Genomic DNA, 22,590 nt, shown 5'->3' on the forward strand with positions numbered 1-22,590 from the left:
GACCTGCCTCAGTGACTGCATTGCAGCCTGTCTCCACATCAGGTCATGGAGTAGTGGTGCCCAGACAGAGCAGGGCTGTGTGGCTGACAGAGCACGCAGCTAGGAGACGAAAGACCTGGCTTCTTGTCCGAGCTCTACCACTGACAAGCTGTGAGATGCTGGGTGAGGCCCTTTCTCTCTGGACTCATTATCTCAGCCTGAAATAGGAGGGCCTGGTTCTCTCAGAGCTTGTAAAATTCTATGCTCCTGCGACTGCACAGTGGATGCAGTGGTAGGAAGGAGGGAGGATGCTTGTACAGAGGCATGGAATGCTTTAAGCCATTCTGGTTCTCAACTGGGGGCGGTTTTGCCCCCCAGGAGATGTGTCAATATCTGGAGACACTTTGTTGCCACACTGGAGTGTGCTATTAGTAGACAGAGGCAAGGGGTGCTGCTAACATCCTACAAGGGGTGCTGCTGACATCCTGCAATGCACGGGACAGACGCCACAGCAGAGTGATCCTGCCCACGTGTCGGTAATGCCAACGCTGAGAAATCTGCTTTAGGAGGATCAGACTCCAACTTTGGCTCCTCCACTTTGCAATCCTCTGCAATTCCAGGTAACTTCATGTTTGGTTTCTTTCCTGATCATTGAAGAAACAGGAGTTTACTTGGCTGAATTGTGCTAAAGTTATTGGCTCTTCTTCAAACAAACAGTGGTCTCTATTAATGTATCACGGTTCATTTAGAGAAGCAGGCCACTGGGAGTATATAGTTTGTCTGTGTCTGTCTGTCTGTCTATATGGGATTCATTACAGGGATTTGACTGCTCAAGTATGGCAGTTGGTTAGACAGTCTTTGGAAGGTTGTCTGCATGGCTGGTGGTAGAGCTGGCAACCCATGGGGCAGACCGTGGGGAAGGAAAGATGGGTATAGAGGAGGGGAGAGCAAGGACGAGCTGGAGCCCATGGGGATGTCCTGGAACTAGTGTCCATTCTCACTGCCGCCAACCTTGATGAAGTGAGTCCTGCAAGAGAAGCTAGCTGGTGGTCTTTGTCACAGAGCTGAACACAGACCTGGCCCAGGAAGGAAAAGCTGCAGGAGGATCCAGGGGAAAGGAGAGCAGTTGCAGGCATTGCACCCCACACCAACAGGGGTGCCAGCGGACAACCAAAGCGGCTTCTCCGACCTCACAAGTATAAACGCTGGCTGCTTCGCTTCCAAGTGTTGCACAAAAGGGCACACCCTAACTGGAAACAGAGAGAAGGGAATTCTGGAAACTATAGGTCAGCCTAGCACACCTGACGTGTTACAAAGCCACCATCACTGGATCCACAGTTTTGGAGAATGTGGAAGTGAAGGGTGGGCCTAGAACCCAGGCGTGTCCAGGTTAACCTGGGATGCACCTGTCATGCTGAGCTGGGAGGGTTTGAACTCCTCTTTCCTTCGGAGCAAGAAACGTCACTCTGCAACATCAGGATGAACAACCCACTGTTTCGGTCTAAGGAAGTGTTTCTTAGACTTGAGAACTTTCATGCTCTTCAAGCACTGGAGACTTTGCTTGTAAAGAGATAGAGGGATGTAACAGCCCTTCTAGAAAAAGGATTAGAGAAGCCATTCACAAGAGGCCACATACTATGTGGTTCCATTCATGTGAAATATCCAGAAAAGGTAAATCCATAGAGACAAAAAGCAGATTGGTGGTTTCCAGGGGTGTCTTGGGGGTGTGTGGGTGGGAGTAGCTCCTTAATGGGTCCAGGCTTTCCATTGTTGGGGGAATGAAAATGCTTGGGAACTAAAGAGTAGAGGGTGCGCAGCGTCACGGATGTAGTGAATTTTTCACTTTCAAATGGCTTAATGTGAATTTCACCTCATTAAAAAAATGTTTAAATGCAGATTAGAGACAAGTAGTTTTGAATTCTGATCTCAGTTTCACCATTGCTATAAAATAGATTGGAGTTTTGAATATCACTGATTTTTTCCCAGCTTTATTGAGGTATAATTGACAAAAATTGTATATATTTAAGGTGTACACATGATAATTTGATATACATTGTGAAATTATTACCACAGTCAATTAACATCCATCATCTCACAGTTACGTGTGTGTGTGTGTGTGGTGTGAAAACACTTAAGATCTCCTCAGCAAATTTTAAGTATACAATACAGTACTATTAACCATAGTTACCATGATCTACATTAGATCCCCAGCACTTACTCATCTTATTCATTGGTTTCTTGAACACAAAAAGAAGGGGTTTGAAAAATAACTCCTTGAGTAGGGCTAAGATCTGTATGATATTTCAGGCTGCAAAAAATCTAGAAGTCCAGAACTTTCTGTTCCCATACCGCCCTGGGGTAGTAATATTCCTAAAAGTCGTGAACAGAATTCATGTCCTCATGTTGCAGGTGGGGAAAACCTCTAGCTGAGGCTGGCCCCTTTAAGACTCCAAGACTGAAGTGGTTTGGTAGCTAAGGCGTCATAATGACAATTTTCTAGAGTAATTCTCCCTGGAAATGTAGTTCTTGTTCTACAGGACCAGATGTAAAGAGGAGCAGCACCATCTTCTCAGTTGGATTGGTGAGAGATACATGTAGATGGAGTGATACTTCTCTGGGTTCATTTTCTAAAATATGGGTATCTCTGCTCTAGACAAGGGACCATGACCTTTACCTAGGGCTCTTTTCTATCTTTGGGGGACACAGAGTTTAATGAAGGAAGAATTTCTTTGAAATGTAGTCTAAGTGTTCAGTCCTATTTGTAAAACTTAGGAGGGAATGGAAGGGAGAAGGTCTTGGCCCAAAGCACGTAGGAAACCCATTGCTAATGGAACCGCTTCTGCTGAAAGAAGTGCCCTCTAGCCTATGTGGAGGAACATTACTCTGGATTTTTGTTCAGGTTTTTCATGAATCCAGTATTCTCGATTCATGGACAAGTAGTGCTTAGGAATCCTACAGGACTCACAGTGAAAACAAGTGGATGAGAGCAGCAAGTCTGGGACCGCGGGCGCCCACCACCTTGAGAGCCTGTGGCTTGGGCACACACTTGGGCATGAGTCCCTCTTCTTCTAGGACAGGGAACCAAATTGATTGCTATCTGTCGCTGCAGGAGGTGGTGACATGGAAATGGCCATGCTAGAGGATCTTGAGTCCCTGCAGTTCGACTATGGGATGGAGGAGGAAGACCGCAGCTGGCTGTATTTGCAGGGTCGTTTTCGGGGGCTTATGATCAAGGGCTGTGCACACGCAACCTTCTTCTGTAAGCTACTCCGTAATTTGAGGTAAGCTAGGTCTCCAGGGCCAGGCAGATGGAGAAGAATCTCACTGGAGAATCGAATGACAAACTTCTTATATGGAGGATAACTTTGGCAAGGGGTGTGTTTTCCCACCCACAGTCAATTACTCCTGGTCTGAAAACACCAGGGAAATGCATACCAGGGTCCCTTGGCGGTGGTTCTGTAATAAAGCATGAATTAGTGGTGATTTCCTTTCAGTGGGTAGACTGATTAAATGATCAATTCATCCATCCATCCATCCTTCCATCCATCCATCCATCCATCCATCCACTCATTGAGATGACCAGCTTGTCTTCTATAGTTACTAATAACTAGCCATTGTATGGCTATTGACTGAAAGTGAGGTCAGTTCCTTCTTTTGGGGCTGAGCTAATGGTGGCATGCTCCCTCACAGGAAAGCCACCTGGGACCTTGGGGGTCCCTATGTCCAGATGACTTGCTTGAAACCAGGAATACTGATTTGCAGAGATGCTCTCAGTCCAATTCTGGCTTCTAATATCTTTGTACCATATGGCTTCAGACACTTAAATAGATTTGAGGCATATGAGAGCCAGGTACCTACCTATGTCTAAGCTCCTGGATTCTGTAACTCAGTTACTCTTGGGGCATTTGTCCCCCTCTCAGTCTACTTCTTAGTCTACTTTTCTCTGAAATTACATTAACTCCTCCATGGTGGGACCAGGTCTGAATTGAACATGTTAGAGATACAGCATATGCCCAAGGAGGCAGGCGGCTCAAAGAGTTTGCTGATTGGCTGACTGAGAAGGATGCACAAACTTATTGGTTGCATCCAAGATAAGTGAGTGGTGAGAAACCGATATATGAAACTTCCAGGAGGCATTTTACGTTTGGAAGTTTCAGGCACTGAGAAAAAACACTCTCAACCATGAGAGGAGCCTTAGATATGTAATATGTGGCTTGTGATGCTTATATGGAAATTCCAGAGCTTTAGTTTTTAAAAATTCCAATTTTCACAAAAATGCAGAAGAAACACAAGGTTGTCATATAACAGCATACAACGATGGCTTTTGCATTCAGAGGTCAGATTTTGTTCATCTTGGGCCAAGGGAACACATCCAGAACCAATAGTAAGTGAACCTCTGGAAAGAGAGGACTCAAATCCTTGATCCTCAATTTCTCAGGTCTGTTTTCCCTTATCGACCAATTACTTTCATAAATCATATGTTTGAAAAAAGCTAAGTTACCTGGTTTCCTGGATCTGCGCAGAACTGACAGTGACCTAGAAAGAGTAGGCATGTGGGGTGTATGGTAGGAGAGGGGTACGTTCATGCTGAGAGCAATGAAAATTTGCCATCAGGAAGAGCGCACAGGAAGCAAGGAGCAGGCCCACAGTGTTCCAGGACGATATACGACAGCAGCTGCTCAGTGATGGATCAAAGAAATGGGTTCATATTCAGACCGTGTATTTAAGAAGGCAGGGAAATACACAACACACGTAACAAAGAAAATGTTCATTTAAAAATGTTTTAAACAAGATTTGGTCCTTTGAAGGGGTATGTTTTGCTTTCTGGAAAATTCACGCAGGAAGAACATTTCATTCCTGGTGGTGCTGGATAAATGGCATATAATTGGAAGGCCTTCTCTCTGAAGTACTTACGGCGCCACCAGGCGGCCACATGAGGAAGTTCGAGCAGGAAACGTCAGAGGTTGGCAGCCAAGAAGAGCTCCAGGGTGAGTGTGTATTCACACGTGTCTGTGTGTTCGTTCTCCAGACAGTCATTACACGAGACGCACATGTCCACAGATCTCAAGACGAGATCTCTTGATGATAGTCCCGATGATGATGAGTTAAAAGTGGGCATCATTGGAGGCGGCCACCTTGGGAAGCAGCTGGCTCGCGTACTGCTTCAACTTGTCCCCGTTCCTGCTGAGAGGCTGCGGATCTCCACGCGGAGGCCAGAGACCCTGGGTGAGGAGCGGTCGGCCTTCTGCGGTGGGAAGGGGGCGTGGGTGTGCTCTTTAGGTGATGAGGCCATTTGGAGAGGGGAGTCCTTGCGTGCAGCTGAGTTCTCAGCTTGCTAGTCCCTAGAAAACCTAGAAAGGGGTTTTTTAAACGTATTCCTTAAAACAACTTTTCTTCTCCACTTGAATGTTTTATAACCATCTCTCCTCTCTGTGCCTGGGGTGGTGAGATATCTTTCCGGGTCTTTGATACAGAGAAGCTTTCCAAACAGAGTACAAATCTTCTAACTGGACCAGTTAAGAGTCTGGTGGGTGTAACCAGTTCCAAACATTTGGCCTTGTGTTTTAAAAAATAACATCTACTGAATTTTTTTAAAAAAAGTTTTGTAATGATTCCATTTACTAATCCATGGTGATAGAAATCAGAACTGGTGCTTCTTGGGAGGCTGACTGAGAAGGGGCCTGAGGGAACTTTCTGGGGAGATGGAAATGTTCTATATCTTGAAAGAGGTATGAGTTACATGGGTGTATGTATTTGTCAAAAATGATCAAATTATATGCTTCAAATCTACGTGTTGCACTGTACGAATATGTAAATTATGCTTCAATAATTTTTTAAATGTAAATTAATATATGCATATTATAGAAAATTTATAAAATGACTCTATAGGAAAGTAAATAATAATTACCGATAATCCCATTACCAGGGTTATCATTATTTTCCTTTTTTCTTCTCTCATTAGGTCAGATTATATCAGTAATTGATACTATACAGTTGTTTGTATTCTGCTTTTTTCACTGAATGTATTATGAGCATATTCTTATTTAACATTCTTCAAAATCATGATTTTTTTTTTTTCAATTTAAGTGTGGTTTTCCAGGACCCATCAGCTCCAAGTCAAATAGTTGTTTCAATCTAGTTGTGGAGGGCGCAGCTCACAGTGGCCCATGTGGGGATCGAACCGGCAACCTTGTTGTTAAGAGCACAGTGCTCTAACCAACTGAGGTAACTGGCCGCCCCAAAATCATGATTTTAAGGTTGTATAGTATTACAAAGTATGGCTGTATGATCATTTATGTAACTGTGTCCTATTTAGTTAGATTTCCTTGTACATAATTTTAAAAATAAAATTACTAGGTCAAGAACAGGTACAGCTCATTAAGATATAATCTGTGTATAATAACCTGCACATTTTTGAAGTGTACTTTGATGTTTTGACACGACTACACCTGTGAAACTATCAAAGTAACTGATCCATCACCCTTGAAAGTTCTTTGTAATTCCTCTCTCTCTGCCTCCCTGCAGACCCCCACCCAGGAAGCCACTGATCTGATTTCTGTCACTGTTGATTAGGTTGCATTTTCTAGAATTTTGTACAAACGGAATCATACAGTTTGTATTTTTGTTTGGTCTGACTTCTTTCACTTCACATAATTATTTTGAAATGTATCCATGTTGTTTCATGTTTTAATTTCCTTTTTATTTCTGAGTCGGATTTCACTGCATTAATATTCCACAGTTAAACTAGTCATCTGTTGATGGACATTCAAGTTGTCTCCGGTTTTTGGCTAATGCAGTGAACATTTGTGTACAAATATTAGTGTGGACAAATGCTTTAATTTTTCTTGGGTAAATAACTGGGAGTAGAATACATGGGTCATATGGTAGATGTATTTAATTTTTAAAGAAATTTCTAATATATTTTTTTGAATTGACTTCCAGAAGGTTGTCCAGTTGTAAACCTTCACCAATATTGCGTACGAACACCCATTTCACTGCATGCTTGTCAATTCTGAACATCTTTTTTTAAAATCCCTATTTTACTACGCCTTCCTTTAAAATTTTTCTTGTTTTTAATACATCTTTCACCGATCACTGGAATAGTTGGACATTTTTTATAGGTTTATTACTATTTTGGTTTTTTTTTATTTCTTTTTATCTAATTTTTCTGTTGAAGTGCCTGTCTTTTTCTCATTGATTTGCAAATGTTCTTTCTACATTAAGGAAACCTTAAAAAAAAAATCTTACCACTCAAGGCAAATTTTAAAAATCTCATCAATAGGACTGGTATATATGATATTTCAAAAAGTATATATATTCTTTGGGAAGCAATATGTTTATCAATAATAAAGTTACAGGTTTTTAGTATCACTGCATGTTGTGTAAGGAAGCAAGAATTCAAAATACGCAGCATCAGCGTCGATTACTTTTGAGAACCACATATGAAAAAGAAATTGGTGCTCATGTTTTCCAAATTTCCTACCTGAAAGAACCTGAGTACCCAGAAAATCTCAGCATCAAATTTATCATGTACTCTTTGTGGTTTAGATAAGAAATAACCTCTCCAATATCTAATATTCTCTTTTTCAATAACATTTAAAACACAGTACCATCGATGACTTTACATTTTTACTTTTGACAATATATATCACAAGTACATAATACCCCTTTGATTAACTAACTACCAAGGGGTGTTTTTATGCAACTACATGATTTATCACATTTCTCTCTACCTTTATAAATACCTTAACATTAACTTGTGTATACTTTATGGAAACTGTAAGTATATTTTCCCAAACAGCCTCTGCTCTATGCTCTTTTCCTCTCTTAGTTTGTCCTACCAACTCAAGCCAGTTAGCTGTGTAACTTTGGCCCAGTCACATAACTTCTGGAAGCCTCCATTTCCTCATCCATAATGTAGGAATTATACTAGCCTCTGCCTCAGGAGGTCCTTATGAGGATTCCCTTAGATAATACATACCAAGTACTTTGTACATTTTCTAGCACGCAATAAACCTTCAGTAAACTGAAAAGCTTCTTTCAGATTATTTCCTTCCTAAAAACAAATCTGAAAGATTCCAGCATTTGTTCTAAAAGTAAGACAAGGATGAACTATTTTATAATCTCAAGCACTGCTGCAGGGACACCAGCTGCTGTCGCACTGGGATTAGGGCCCTACTGAGTGGCTTCTGGACGGCATGAGGAAATCTCTTCTGATTTTTGTGGCAACAAGACTTGAGGTAAAATCATTGCCATCCTCGCCCTACAGTTGAGGTTCAGGTAAAACTCCTTTTGCACTGTGATCCTTCCGTTTTCCTTTATCCCTCTCAGACGAATTGAAGAAACTGGGAGTCCAGTGCTTTTACCATAACTCTCGCCTGGTGGCCTGGGCCGACGTGATATTTCTCTGCTGCCTGTCATCTCAGGTGCCTCATATCTGCTCCGAAATTCAAACCAGCCTTGGAAAAGCCTGCATTGTGTACAGCTTTGTAGCTGCCGTCCCAATACCCAGGTATCTTGTTAGGGTGAGCACGGAACCGGCAGAAGTCTGGTCTCCGCAGCTCTGGCTTCTGCCTCCCACCTGCTCCGAGCTGCTACCTCTTGGAGCTGGTCGTTCCCAGTGATGAGGTGAAAGCAGCTTCCCTGGCAGAAGGACCCAGTGGCCTTTCTCATGTCTCTGCAAACTACACTTGTGGTGGGAACTCGACTTTTATGTGCAAATGTGTAGAACGGCAGTAGAACCTTCCACGACTTGAAGCTGACTAGTGTTGCCCTGTGCATCAATAGGAACAGAAACCACCCGTCAACGGCATGAAGTGATTGAGAGCGTGTCATATATTGTGTTTGTACCCCTCGTGTCTAGCCCAGTGCCTGGCAAGTGATAACATTAGTGTTTGTTAGGAAGATGGCCGAACCATCTGACTGATAGTAGTGCCCTCAGCACTGACCCACGCCCACGGTGCCTGAGCAGGAGGGGTGGGGGTGGGGGTGGGGGTTCTGTTACTGGGGTTGGGCGTGAACTCAATGGATCGTGGGGTTTATTCCAGTCCTGGCTCTGCACTCCCTGTCTTTGTGGCTTCACTTTCAGGTTGAATCTCCTACTGAAACATACCAATATCTTGCGGCCTCGGTATCAGTGTTTTGAAGGTTTTGCCAACATCTGGGGAGCCAACAAGGAGATTATAGCTGCTCTCCAAGATCCTGTGATTCTTCAGGCTACCTGCCCCTTCAATCCTGCTGGTAATGGCTCACCCTATTTTTAGCACTCTTTTGAAAATGACCTGCCTCTGGGCCTGGTACTGTCTTACTAAATTGTGTGTGTTGCATGTTTGTTTGGGGGGGAGTACAAGCTAGACACAGTCTCAGCTATTTGGGACGTTTTCTTTGTATTAGTTTCAGGTGTACAACATAGTGGTTAGATGCTTAGATAACTTATGAAATGATCACCCTGACAAGTCTAGTACTCAGCTGACACCATATGTAGTTATTACAATACCACTGACCATATTCCCTGTGCTGTGCTTTCTCAGCTATTTAGGTTTTGTATGGAAACAGCTTTGGTGGCAAAAAGTAGTCTTTATTAATTAGGGAAAGCTGAGAAGTCTGAATACTCAGACCCTTAAAGGATGAACTGAAAAGGACCAGAGGGGAGTGCCTAGTTATTTAAACAGGAAATGGCAGTGTCTGGGACCAAATGGTTTTTCCCTGCTCTATCTTGCAGTTTTCCCTAGTCCCATCTCCTCATTGGCAAGGACCATTCTAGAGATTCGTAGGGATGCTTTGGCTGTTAGTCATACCTGTCCTCCTGTGTCAGGGTCGCCGCGATGTGTTATCAGGGGCACAAACAGGGTTCTTGGTCTAGGAAGGAGGAGTGTTTGCTTACCTTGAGGTTCATAGGACCAACCTGTCTTGGAAAAAGGTGGCTGTTCACTGTCTGGGGTTTGTCCTAGGTTCCCTGCAAACCTTTCTGGTGGTGCTAACTGGTATTTCCCTCGCCACTGATGTGTAGGCGGAATAATCCTCAACATCAAGTGGTTGGAGGGACTGTTCTATGCAGCCCTGAACGTCTGCACGGCAGAGGCCATGCCCCACTTACCAGCGCTGCATCTTATGAACGAACTCTTCCTGTCCGTGCACCACGAGGACTGTGGGGAGGACGGCGCATCCTGCCCGCAGTTTCAGTTACAAGATTTTGTCAGCAAAGTCTATGCCAAGAACCTGCCTCGGGCACGGTAAGGTAGATGGCCCGCCAGTCTCCTTTCTCCCACACTGCTGACCTAGCTTATGCTTTCTGTTTCCCTTTCATGTGATCTTTAAAAATTTGTAAAAATACATTCTTGTAAGAAATCCAGCTAATGGAAAAGGGAAAGCCCTCCTTTGCTACCCAAGTACATTTCAGGGACTTTAATGGTTTTTATATTTTTCTTATCTATGCATTTACAAACATATTTATACTGTCACTATATTATAATCTGTATGCATATCTATATCTATATACACATTTTAGAAACATGGGGAGGCTATATACTGCATTTTCACTTACCATGTCATGTTAGTACAATCATATCTATTTCATGTATGAGCAACTGCACAGGCATCCACTGGATACATTTAATTAAATTTATTCATCCTATTTCCTCTTGATGGTGATATAGTTCCTCCATGCCCTAAATTTTACATAAAGGGCAGCATCGAACATTCTCATACTTACTTTGCATACTTGTATCAGGATTTCTGTTGGATGAATAGCTGGAGTATTGCTGGGTTAGACGTTATGTATATTTTGTTTGATAGGTATTCCCGAATTGCTTATTGAAAACGTGGTGCTTATTTTAATTTCCAACAGTAGTGTATGAAAGTGCCATTGCCTTATAGCTCCATAACTATAAAACCAATCTTTTTAATCTTTGCTAATCTAATAGGGAACAATTGCTGCCCTTGTTACCAGTGCCTTTCCTTGTCACTAAGTTCACTGGACACTTTCCAATCCTTTTTTGTTTGTTTGTTTGCCGTGACTATTGAACATGCCATCCGTTTTGAAGCAGTCTCTTAGTTTTCATCATCCCCTCACATTTTCCTCATTTTCTTCCTGTCTCTCCAGCCAATTTGCCAGCTCCTCTTCTGCCCCTTCCTTAAATCTGGGAGTTTTCAGGGCTCTGTTCTAGGCCTTCTTTCCTTTTCATTGTACACTTTGCTCCTCGACGATCTTTTCCACTCTGAGGATTTAGGTTGCTCTCTTTACACTGACAGCACTGACTCTTTATCCGTAGCCTATTTGTCCATTATGCATTCGTACTCACCATCTCCACTCAAACTCATGTCCAAAAGCATACCTGCTCTCGTACCTGTTCAGTGTTTATCTTCTTACAAGCTCCTCCGTTCCAGCCAGAACCCTGGAAGTAATCCGTGATTCTCCCCTCTCTCTTTTGTAGTCTAATTACCAATGGCCTATGATACACTTTCAGTTTGGGGATTTCCCTTCTGCATTATCCTGGGATCTTCTTCACCTCTCTCTTCTGTTGGATCTTTTTCTAGATCCCTCTTCCTCTGTTTTTTTCTCCCCATTGTGCTGGATCAGGTCCTCCTCCAGTAACTTCCTTAGAAAAGGATGTATAGGAAGTAAGTTTTAAGGACTATGTCTGAAAATGGTTTTATTCTAGCTTCATATTTTCTTGAGAACATAGTCAGTTATAGAATTCTAGGCTAGAAATCATTTTCCCTCAGAATTTTGAAAGCACTGCTCCACTGTCTTTCAACCTTTAGAGTTACTGTTAGGAGGTACAGTGCCATTCTAATTCTTGAATTCGTCCTTTATCTGACACCTGTTTTTTTTTCCTCTGGAAGCTTCGTATAGGATCCTTTGCCTTGAGTATCCTGAAATTTTGTGATGTGTCATGATATGGGTCTATTTTAATTCACTGTGTTGGGCACTTGGTAGCCCTTTCCTTTTTGTTTCTTAAAAAGATACTGTAAAATATAACACATACACAGAAAACTACACATTCCATAAATTCATACATACAGTTTAATGAATTATGGTAAATCAAATACCCAAGAAACTGCCACCCATAAAAGAAACAGAACATTCAGTGGTCCTTTTCAGTCTGGATGTCAAATTCTCCAATTATGTCTTTGCTAATTTCCTCCCTTCCTGCACTCTTTTCTCTATTCTCTCTTTCTGAGTGTCTTATTAGTCAAATATTGGACCTCCGGGGCTAATCCTCTGATTTTATTCTCTATTTTTAGTATCTTTGTCTTTTTGCTCTGCTTTCTGAGAGATTTCCTCAACTATCGTGTTTTTGCTATCGTATTTTGAGCATACTATCATTTTTGCTATATTTTGATTTTCAATGATATTTTTTAGTCTCAAAATATTCCTTTTTATGTAGCATCCTCTTGTCATTTCACTGTGCAATATCATCTCATATCTCTTTGAGAATGTAAATGACAGAGGTTTTTTTTTGAGGAGTCTGTTTCCAAGTTGTTTTCTGATCATTAGTTTAGGTCTCTATCATTCATATTAGGGGGCTTTTGTCAAGCAAACAGAGAACCTTGACTGCTCATATTTAGGATCCTTGTTACCAAAAAGCTGCTTGGAAATTCTGTTTACTCCTGTGGTCTTCACCACAGAGCGATTCAGTCAGCTCTTTCCTTGGGAAACCCTGAATATTGGTATCTTTAAGTCTTTGGGACCGGACTTGGGGAAAGGAAGCTGTGTGTGTGCAGGGAGAGAGGGTGGTTTTATCATTCAGTTTATATTTATTTCATCCCTTTACAGCATATCCCAGCCCTTAACCGTACCCGTTGTCCCCCTGTCCAGAGACCCTCTGCTTAATCTTCTCCTGAGAGTAAACCTTCTGTTGGGAAGGCGGAGGGACTGTCTCCTGATTGGACAGCGTACTGGGAGGGTCTCTCTCCTTTTTAAGATTTTTAACCCATCATCCTCTTATTAGCTCCATCTTACCCCCATTTCCAGATATACTTGGCCCCACTACTTCCTGAGTCTTTTGTGGGTTCTATGATGTAAACGGACTGTGCCTTGGCTCAGTGTTATTACTTGTCAGTATTACTTATTATTACTTGATATTCTCTACAGCTTCCAAACTGTTGCTCTTCTGTTTTCTTTCATTCTCATTTTATTTTTGTTGCCTATTTTTCATTTGTGTTGTTTACGTTTACCTATTGTTTTGTAGAAGGTTTTCAGTAGGAATGTTTTTTGTGTATTGGAAATATTTTTCATATTATTTCTCTTTCCTTTTGGTATCTTTCAGAGGATTCTAATTTTTGTAGTCAAAATTGTCAAATCTCTTCTTTTTTTAAAAAAATTCGTTTCAGGTACACAAGACAAAGTAACACTTAGACGTTTATCATTTCTATCCCTCACACTGTGTGAACCCCCCTCCCCCCATCCACTATCCCTCTGACATCGCACACAGCCATTACATTTCCACTGTCTCCATTCCTAATGCTGTACTCCGCTTCCTGTAAGTATATACATACATATATATACATATATATATATATACAAAATTATAGTTGGCATTCATTATTGCTCAGCTTCAGGTGTATAGTGCAGTGATCAAGCATCTACATCATCCCTGAGGTGGTCTCCCAAATGGGACAAGTGTCCATTGGATACCTTATAAAATCTTTACATTATTGATTACATTCCCCAAATTAATTTTCAAAACCCCGTGGCCATCTTGTGGTTACTGACTGTTTTCTAATCCCCTCACCTTCCCCCTTATCCCCACCCCCCGCCCATCTAGCAACCCTCAGTTTTTCCTCTATGTCTCCAAAACTGTTTCTGATTAGTTCATTCACTTATTCTTTTCTTTAGATTCCACATATAAGTGAGATCATATGGTATTTGTCTTTCTCTGTCTGACTTATTTCACTTAACATAATGTTCTCTAGGTCCATCCATGTTGTTGCAAATGGTAAGATTTCTTTCTTCTTTATGGCTGCATAATTCTCCATTGTATAAATGTACCACAGTTTCTTAATCCATTTATCTACTGATGGGCATTTCGGTTGTTTCCATGTCTTGGCTATTGTGTATAGTGTTGCAATAAACATAGGAGTGCATAAAGTTTTTTGAATTAGAGTTTTGGATTTCTCCGATAGATACCCAGGAGTGGAATTGCTGGATCATAAGGTAGTTCCATTTTCAGATTTTTGAGATACCTCCATACTGTTTTCCATAGTGGCTGCACCAATCTGCAATCCCACCAACAGTGCACAAGCGTTCCCTTTTCTCCACATCCACGCCAGCACTTGTTTGTTGATTTATTGATGATAGCCATTTTGACTGGGGTGAGGTGGTATCTCATTGTGGTTTTTATTTGCATTTCTCTGATGGTTAGTGAGGATGAGCATTTCTTCATATGTCTGTTTGCCATCTGTATGTCCTTTTTAGAAAAATGTCTCTTCATGTCCTCTGCCTATTTTTTAATTGGGTTGTATGTTTTTTTGGAGTTGAGTGAGTTTTTTCTGAAATTGTGATATTAACCCCTTATCAGATATATCATTGGCAAATATATTTTCCCATTCAATAGGATCCCTTTTTGCTTTATTGATGGTTTCCTTTGCTGTGAAAAAACTTTTTAGTTTGATGTAATCCCACATGTTTATTTTTTCTCTTATTTCTCTCGCGCGAGGGGATATATCAGTAAAAATCTTACTCCGGGTAATGTCTGTGAAGTTTCTTCCTATATTTTCTTCCAGGAATTTTATGGTTTTGGATCTTACATTTAAGTCTTTCAGCCATTTTGAATTTATTTTTGTATATGGTGTAAGGAGGTGGTGGTCCAGCTTCATTTTTTTGCATGTGTCTGTCCAGGTTTCCCAGCACCATTTACTGAATAGACTGTCTTTACCCCACTGTACATTCTTGCTTCCATTGTCGTAGATTAAATGGCCATATAGGCATGGATTTATTTCTGGACTCTCTATTCTGTTCCATTGATCTATGTGTCTGTTTTTATACCAGTACCATGCTGTTTTGATTACTGTAGCCTTGTAGTATAATTTGATGTCAGGTATTGTTATACCTCCCACTTTGTTCTTATTTCTCAGGATTGCTGAGGCTATCTGGGGTTTTTTATGGTTCCATATAAATTTTAGGATTATATATTCTATTTCTGTGAAAAACGTGGTTGGTACTTTGATAGGAATTGTATTGAATATGTATATTGCCTTAGGCAGTATGGACATTTTAACTATATTAATTCTTCCTATCCATGAACATGGTATGTGTTTCCATTTATTTGTGTCTTCTTTCATTTCTTTCTTTAGTGTCTTACAATTTTCTGAGTACAGATCTTTTACTTCTTTGGTTAAATTTATTCCCAGGTATTTTATAGTCTTTGGAGCAATTGTAAATGGGATTTTTAAAAAAATTTCTCCTGATGTTTTATTATTGGTATATACAAATGCCACTGATTTCTGAATATTAATTTTGTATCCTGCTACTTTACTAAATTCATCTATCAACTCTAATAGTTTCTTGGTGGAGCCTTTAGGGTTCTCTATACATATAGTGTCATGTCATCTGCATATAATGACAATTTTACTTCTTCCTTACCGATTTGGATGCCTTTTATTTCTTTTTTTTGTCTGATTGCTGTGGCTAGAACTTCCAGCACTATGTTCAATAGAAGTGGAACAACCTTGCCTTGTTCCTGATCTTAAGGGGAATGGTTTTAGCTTTTCCCCATTGAGTATGATGTTAGCTGTGGGTTTATCATATATGGCCTTTATTATGTTGAGATATGATCCCTCTATTCCCACTTTCTTAAGGGTTTTTATCATAAATGGCTGCTGGATTTTATCAAATGCTTTTTCTGCATCTATTGATATGATCATGTGATTTTTATTTTTCATTTTGTTAATGTGGTGTATCATATTAATTGATTTGCGGATGTTGAACCACCCTTGCATACCAGGGATGAATCCCACTTGATCATGGTGTATGATCTTTTTAATGTATTGCTGAATTCTGTTCGCTAATATTTTGTTGAGGATTTTTGCATCTATATTCATTAGAGATATCGGCCTGTAATTTTCTTTTTTTGTGGTGTCTTTGTCTGATTTTGGGATCAGGGTGACAGTGGCTTTGTAAAAAGTGTTTGGGAGTCTTCCCTCCTTCTGGATTTTTTGGAAGAGCTTGAGGAGAATAGGTGATAATTCTTTTTTGAACATTTTGTAAAATTCACCTGTAAAGCCATCTGGTCCAGGGCTTTTGTTTGTTGGGAGATTGTTGATTACTGATTCAATTTCCGTGGTGGTAATCAGTCTATTCAGGTTTTCTGTTTCTTCTTGAGTTAGCCTTGGAAGGTTGTACGCCTCTAGAAAATTGTCCATTTCTTCCAGATTGTCAAATTTGTTGGCATATAGTTGCTCATGGTAATTTCTTAAAATTTTTTGTATTTCTGCGGTGTCTGTTGTCACTTCTCCTCTTTCATTTCTGAATTTATTAATTTGGGTCCTCTCTCTCTTTTTTTTAATGAGTCTGGCTAAAGGTTTGTCAATTTTGTTTATCTTCTCTAAGAACCAACTCTTGGATTCATTGATCTTTTGTATTGTTTTTCTGGTTTCTATTTCATTTATTTCCACTCTGATCTTTATTATCTCCTTCCTTGTACTCCCTTTGGGCTTATTTTGCTGTTCTTTTTCCAGATCCCTTAAGTGTGAAGATAAACTGTTGATTAGTGATGTTTCTTGTTTCTTTAGGTAGGCCTGCAACGCTATGAATTTCCCTCGTAGGACTGCTTTCGTGGCATCCCATAGATTTTGGGTCGCTGTGTTTTCATTTTCATTTGTCTCGAGGTATCTTATGATTTCTTCCTTGATCTCCTGGTTGACCCATTTAGTAACATGTTATTCAGCCTCCATGAATTGGTGTGTCTTCCAGTTTTTTTCCTGTAGTTCATTTCTAATTTCATAGCACTGTGGTCAGAGAAGACACTTGGTATGATTTCAATTTTTAAAAATTTATCAAGACTTGTTTTATGGCCTAACATATGGTCTATCTTGGAAAATGTTCCATGTGCGCTTGAGCAGAACGTGTATTCTGCAGCTTTGGGGTGAAATGCTCTGAAAATATCGATTAAATCCAAGTGGTCCAATGTGTCATTTAAGGCTGTTGTTTCCATATTGATTTTCTGTCTGGAAGACCTGTCCCTTGTTGTCAGAGGTGTATTGAAGTCCCCTACTATGATAGTGTTACTGTTGATCTCTGTCTTTAAGTCAGTCAATATCTGTTTTATATAGTTAGGTGCTCCTATGTTGGGTGCATAGATGTTTACTAGGGTAATGTCCTCTTGTCGGATCGATCCCTTTATTATTATATAGTGCCCATCTTTGTCTTTTAATATGTTCTTCATTTTAAAGTCTATTTTGTCAGATATAAGTATTGCAACTCCAGCTTTTTTCTCTTTTCCATTTGCATGAAATATCTTACTCCAACCCTTCACTTTCAGCCTGTGTGTGTCTTTTGATCTGAGGTGACTCTCTTGTATACAGCATATACAAGGGTCTTGCTTTCTTATCCACTCAGCCACCCTATGTCTCTTGATTGGAGCATTTAATCCGTTTACATTTAAAGTGATTATTGATAGGTACATAGTTATTGCCATTTTTGAATTTGTAGTTAGATTGTTTTCATCTTCTATTTACAGAAGTCCTTTTAGATTTCTTGCAATGCTGGCTTGGTGGTAATAAATTCCTTTAGCTTATTCTTTTCTGGGAAGCTCTTTATCTCTCCATGAACTTGAAATGATAGCCTTGCTGGATAAAGCAATCTAGGTTGTAGGCCTTTGTTTTCCATCACTTTGAGTATCTCCTGCCATTCCCTCCTGGCCTTCAATGTTTCTGTAGAAAAGTCATTTGATAGTCTTATGGGAGTTCCCTTGTATGTAAACCTTTGTCTTTCTCTTGCTGCTTTTAGGATTCTCTCTGTCTTTAATCTTTGCCATTTTAACTAAAATGTGTCTTGGTGTGGACCTGTTTGGGTTTATCCTGGTTGGAACTCTCTGCACTTCCTGGGCTTGTATGTTGGTTTCTTTCACCAGGTTAGGGAAGTTTTCGGACATTATTACTTCAAATATGTTCTCAATCCCTTGCTTGCTCTCTTCACCTTCTGGTATTCCTATGATGCGCATGTTGTTGTGCTTGATGTTATCCCAGAGGTCTCTTAAACCATCTTCATTGTTTTTTATTCTTTTTTCTTTCTGTTGTTCTGTTTGGGTGATCTCGGCTAACTTGTCTTCTAAGTCACTGATTCGATCCTCTGCTTCATCTAACCTGCTGTTAATTCCTTCAAGTGAGTTCTTTATTTCAGTAATTGTGTTCTTTAGTTCTAACTGGTTCATTATGATTTCTACATCCTTCTTTATGGCGTCTCTAAGCTCCTTAAACATTCTTATCATCAGTGTTCTGAACTCTTGTCTTTGATAGGTTGGTTATCTCTGTTTCATTTGGTTCCACTTCTGGAGGTTTCTTCTGTTCTTTTATTTGGGACATGTTTCTTTGTTTCCCCATTCTGGCTGACTCTCTGTGTTTGCTTTGATGTATTAGGTAGACCCCCTAGAGTTCTTAGTTCTTGCTGGGTTATCTTATGTAGTATGTGTCCTTTATATTTGACTTGCACTACTTTGTTCTTCTCCTCTGCGTGTGCTCCAAAGGTGACTCTTGTGTTGTGTATATTGTCCTGTTCAAGAAGATCTTTAATTGCTTTTCGCTTGTGAGTCGGTGGGGTTAACTCCTAGGCTGACTAGTTGTGCGACTTGGCTCTGCCCACTGCAGGGTGTTCTGCTGCGTGAGGGTTGACCACTTAAATGTGATTTGACCTCTATGGGCTCTTGTGCCTGTAGAGAATTCCCTCTGGGTGTGTCACTTGTAGGTCAAACCTGGTAGTACTCTGGTTTGGTCTGGAGTTGGCCTCTGTGTATGTTGAATCTTGTGCCTCTTAAGCTGGGCCCTGGTAGGGCAATTTCAGAACAAAGCAAATCAAGCACAACAACAACAACAAAGAAAAAATCAAATACATTCACATGTAAAAACAACCGACAACCTCCACTCAACACAGGTAAAGATATCAAAGATATAAAGACAAAACAAAACAAAAAGCAGCGCCAGTCTTGGCTTAAGCCCACCAAGTAATCTCCAGGTTGTCCTCTGCTTTACCAAAGAGTCCTCTGCGTATGTATCGTGCAGGCAAAACCGGTCACCTGGTGCCCAGAGTGACGTTGGAACTGCAGATTTAGATGCGTGGGGCTGATGGGTCTGGATGGTAGTTTCTACAAAGTCAGTGCAGTTTCTGCTCTTGCCTGCACATATGCGCACTTAGCGTAGCACCACCAGCCCTGTGTCCAGTTCTCCTGAGTCTTAGGGCACTTCTTCCGTGTGTGTGTGTGTGTGTGTGTGTGTGTGTGTGTGTGTGTGTGGCAGGCGGGAGATTTCTGAGCTGCTAAAAGCCCAGAGCTGCATCTGCTGCTTACTGCTGATCCCTGGGAGTGCCTCTGCAGTTATAATTGCCCTGCCCTAGGCTGGCCAGAAAGGGGCGGGGCTGGGGATGGAGGGGTCTTCTCTCTCCCAGCCCAGCCATGTCACAGTCTTCCCGCAGGCCAAAAAAGGTGGTGGCTGGGGGTGTACGAGTCTCTTCTCTCCTAGCCCAGCAAAAATCACACTTTTCCCAGCCTCTTCCCTGGGTCAGAGCTGCACACTGGTCTTCCCAGAGCCTGAGCACTAAGGCTCCTCTGTAATCTGACACTGCTCCTCAGTTCAGGGGCCAGTTTAAGTCTCTGGAAGGGCAGGGGTAGGATTGGAAGAGCGGGGGAAGGGACCCAGGTATGGAGTTTGTGTCCTTTGTCTGGCCTAGGGCCCAACTGGAGGTCTCACGGAGGTTATTGCCTCAAATGCTGGATATGCTGCCCCCTTGGCAGGAGAGATCAGCTGTGGGACGCAGGGAAAGAGCCCACCTCCTGGCTTTTGTGTTCTCTGTTCCATCCTGGGATCTCCTGTGACTCTGCGGCTGCGGATGTCGGCTGCGTTTCTACAGCCGCAGATGCGGGCTACGTTTCCACAGCCACAGATACGGGCCACGTCTCCACCCTGCTCCCTTCCCTCTTCCCCTGCTCGCCCAATTTGCCCACCTTCAAGTAATCCTTGCACGAGTCTCTTAGCTGTTCTGCGTGATGAGCAGAGAGTCCTTTGATGGGTTATAGATGACCCGTTTGTGATAAGATCCGGAGGAGAACTCAAAAAGTGTGCCCCGCTGCCGCCATTCCTATGACGTCACTCCTCAAATCACTTCTTAATGGCTTTAGGGTTTCAAGTCATACTGATAAAGACCTTCATCCCATAATATTCAATATTTTCTTCTAGGATTTTATTTTCACTATGGTTAAATCTTTAATCAATTTAGAATTTTCAATACTTTTCATTTTAGAAAGCCAGCTGGCTTTCTAAACTAACACTACATAAAGAGTAGCCAATCCTTTTCCTACCAATTTGAAATGTGATTTTAATCATTTGCTAAACTGCAAGATATTCATGGACATATTAACTTCTAATTTTTCCCTATAGAATTGAAGAGGATATCTTTATTTTTTCTTAAAGAGGAAATCTGAAAAGAAATGAGATCCTTTCCCTTCCTAATGTCCATGATCCTTTTACGTATTCTCTTTCTAAATTCAAGGAAACTATACTGAAAAGGATGTAAGGTCATTATAACCATTCTCTAATTATGAATTCCTCCCCAAAAGCACTTAGAGAAATGTACGTAAGTGTGAAAACTCATCCTAAGTACAATTAAATCCACATATTGAATAGTTTCAACTGAATTTTTAATTTAACTATGAATTTTAATTAGTTTGATATAGAAAAGGAAGAACCTTATTTCCAAGTAGAGGAAAACTTAAAGGAAATGTCAAATCAGATGTACTGGACAGACAAAAAAGTAACAGTATATATATGTGTCTTTTTCACCCCAGGCCTTTCCCCTGGTTTGAGCTGACTGCTGTGCAACTCACGGAAACTCCCTTTAGCCGGCATCTCTTAACCAACACTGCTCTCCGGAACCACCTTATGCATCTATACTGTGATTCATTTGGCATCTCCCTAAGCAAAGAACAGCAGCCCGTGGTTTCCACGGGCTCTCCATCCCAATAAGAGAGGAGACCTCAGGAATCAGGATATTTTCCCCTCTACAATGGTTGGACCCTGATTATCACAATAGATGGTGGGAGTCATGTGACTGTACGGTGTTTGCCATGGGTTCAGCACTAGGGGATTAAAAAATTGTACTGATGGCTCTTTAAAATGTAGAATAACGCAAGAAGTTCTTGACATTGGTATATTTGTGTGTATCTGGCTTTTGGAAGCAACCAAATGAAACTACATGACCTGACATACTTAAGCAAGCTGCTTAATACAAATTCTTTCTCTTCTAAAAGCTCAATTCAGGAAATTATAATGTCATCATTAGACAGTTACATACAGTAGCTTCTTTTCCTATAGCAGTATGTAGCTGACATGATTTTCCTACCATTTTAGATAGAGAAATAAAATGGGTGGTAAACAATTTAATAATGACTTATTTCAGATCACATATATATATATATATGTACATATATATATATAAAACTGTTCTGGTATGATCTTATTTAAAGCTCTTTCCATTTAAAGCATTCTTAAACCATAAAAACATTTTAAAAAATAGCTGGCATATTAAATGGCTAAAAATAATTTTGTAAAATATAGATCTTATTCCTTTAGTGCAAATGTATTTTTTTTATGTTTTGCAAGTACTTTATGTCACTTATATAGAGCAGAAAACAACAGCAGTGACCATTACGTTGAGGCACGGTGACACTGACTACGCCCTGTCATTGAACAGAATCACTGTGTGCTAAATGCTAGAGTGTTTTTGAACAAAACCATTTGCTATATAAGTAAACCAGCATAGTCTTAGGTTATTCATTTACATTTTTCTTTTTTGTATAATTGTGAGCCAGGCACACTCAATGGTATTAAATGGTTTGAGAAAAAATTTTGTTAGTCCAATTTGGGCAAAAATTAGGTTCATCATCAAATATTAACTAACATTCGGTAGGAATGCTAATTTGAGGCACTGTTCCTTCTCTCAGTAGAAAACAAAATGTATCCCTTTGTCCATTTAGATATAGGGAACTGGACAGGGTATATCGTTGCCCTTCTGGATTATACCTTATAGTGGTTTTTAGGATTAAGAAGTGAGAGTGGGAAGAAAAAGAGCAGTTAAATCTGTGAAACTAGAGAGGAACTAGAGTTATTCACGCAACAAGAAGTATTTTGTTATTTCTTTTGAGCAGTCAAGTCGTGAGTAGACTCTGGCCCGAATTTCATTTTATAAAGGTCTGGAAGGTACCACATAAAAGAGCCTTGTAAACGAACCCCAGACCGTTCTCTATAGTCAATGGTACTTCCATAAGCCATGCTGTTTGTAAGGATAAATACAAATCTAAAAAATTATTTTAAAAAATTATTCCCTGATGCCAAAGGGAAAAAGGACTTCCCCCTTTCTTTTTCTCCAAACATTTTATTTAGAAAACTTGTACTTTAAGTCAT

At 40.6% G+C, this 22,590-nt stretch overlaps 2 protein-coding genes across 3 annotated transcripts in view; one reads left to right on the forward strand and one right to left on the reverse strand.

The window, feature by feature from the left end:
- The first annotated feature begins 40 nt into the window (after positions 1-40).
- NOXRED1 (NADP dependent oxidoreductase domain containing 1) lies at positions 41-21,578 on the forward strand. The gene is made up of 7 exons (XM_033108020.1): positions 41-599; positions 3,089-3,260; positions 5,009-5,205; positions 8,311-8,491; positions 9,068-9,219; positions 9,989-10,211; positions 20,976-21,578. The coding sequence occupies exons 2-7, from the start codon at positions 3,100-3,102 to the stop codon at positions 21,151-21,153; spliced, it is 1,092 nt and encodes a 363-aa protein (XP_032963911.1). The 5' UTR covers positions 41-599; positions 3,089-3,099; the 3' UTR covers positions 21,154-21,578.
- Positions 3,271-22,590, reverse strand: part of SAMD15 (sterile alpha motif domain containing 15) — a 29,805-nt gene continuing 10,485 nt past the window's right edge. Inside the window, exon 3 of one of the 2 annotated variants that reach the window (XM_033108013.1) lies at positions 3,271-3,435. In XM_033108013.1, the coding sequence (XP_032963904.1) occupies positions 3,379-3,435 (57 nt within the window). In that variant the 3' untranslated portion in view covers positions 3,271-3,378. Of the gene's footprint in view, positions 3,436-11,284; positions 11,577-22,590 lie in introns of those variants that run through there. The other variant, XM_033108012.1, reaches the window with a different exon arrangement.

The sequence above is a fragment of the Rhinolophus ferrumequinum genome, chromosome 6 (assembly GCF_004115265.2).
Source record: "Rhinolophus ferrumequinum isolate MPI-CBG mRhiFer1 chromosome 6, mRhiFer1_v1.p, whole genome shotgun sequence".
NCBI classification, from domain to species: domain Eukaryota; kingdom Metazoa; phylum Chordata; class Mammalia; order Chiroptera; family Rhinolophidae; genus Rhinolophus; species Rhinolophus ferrumequinum.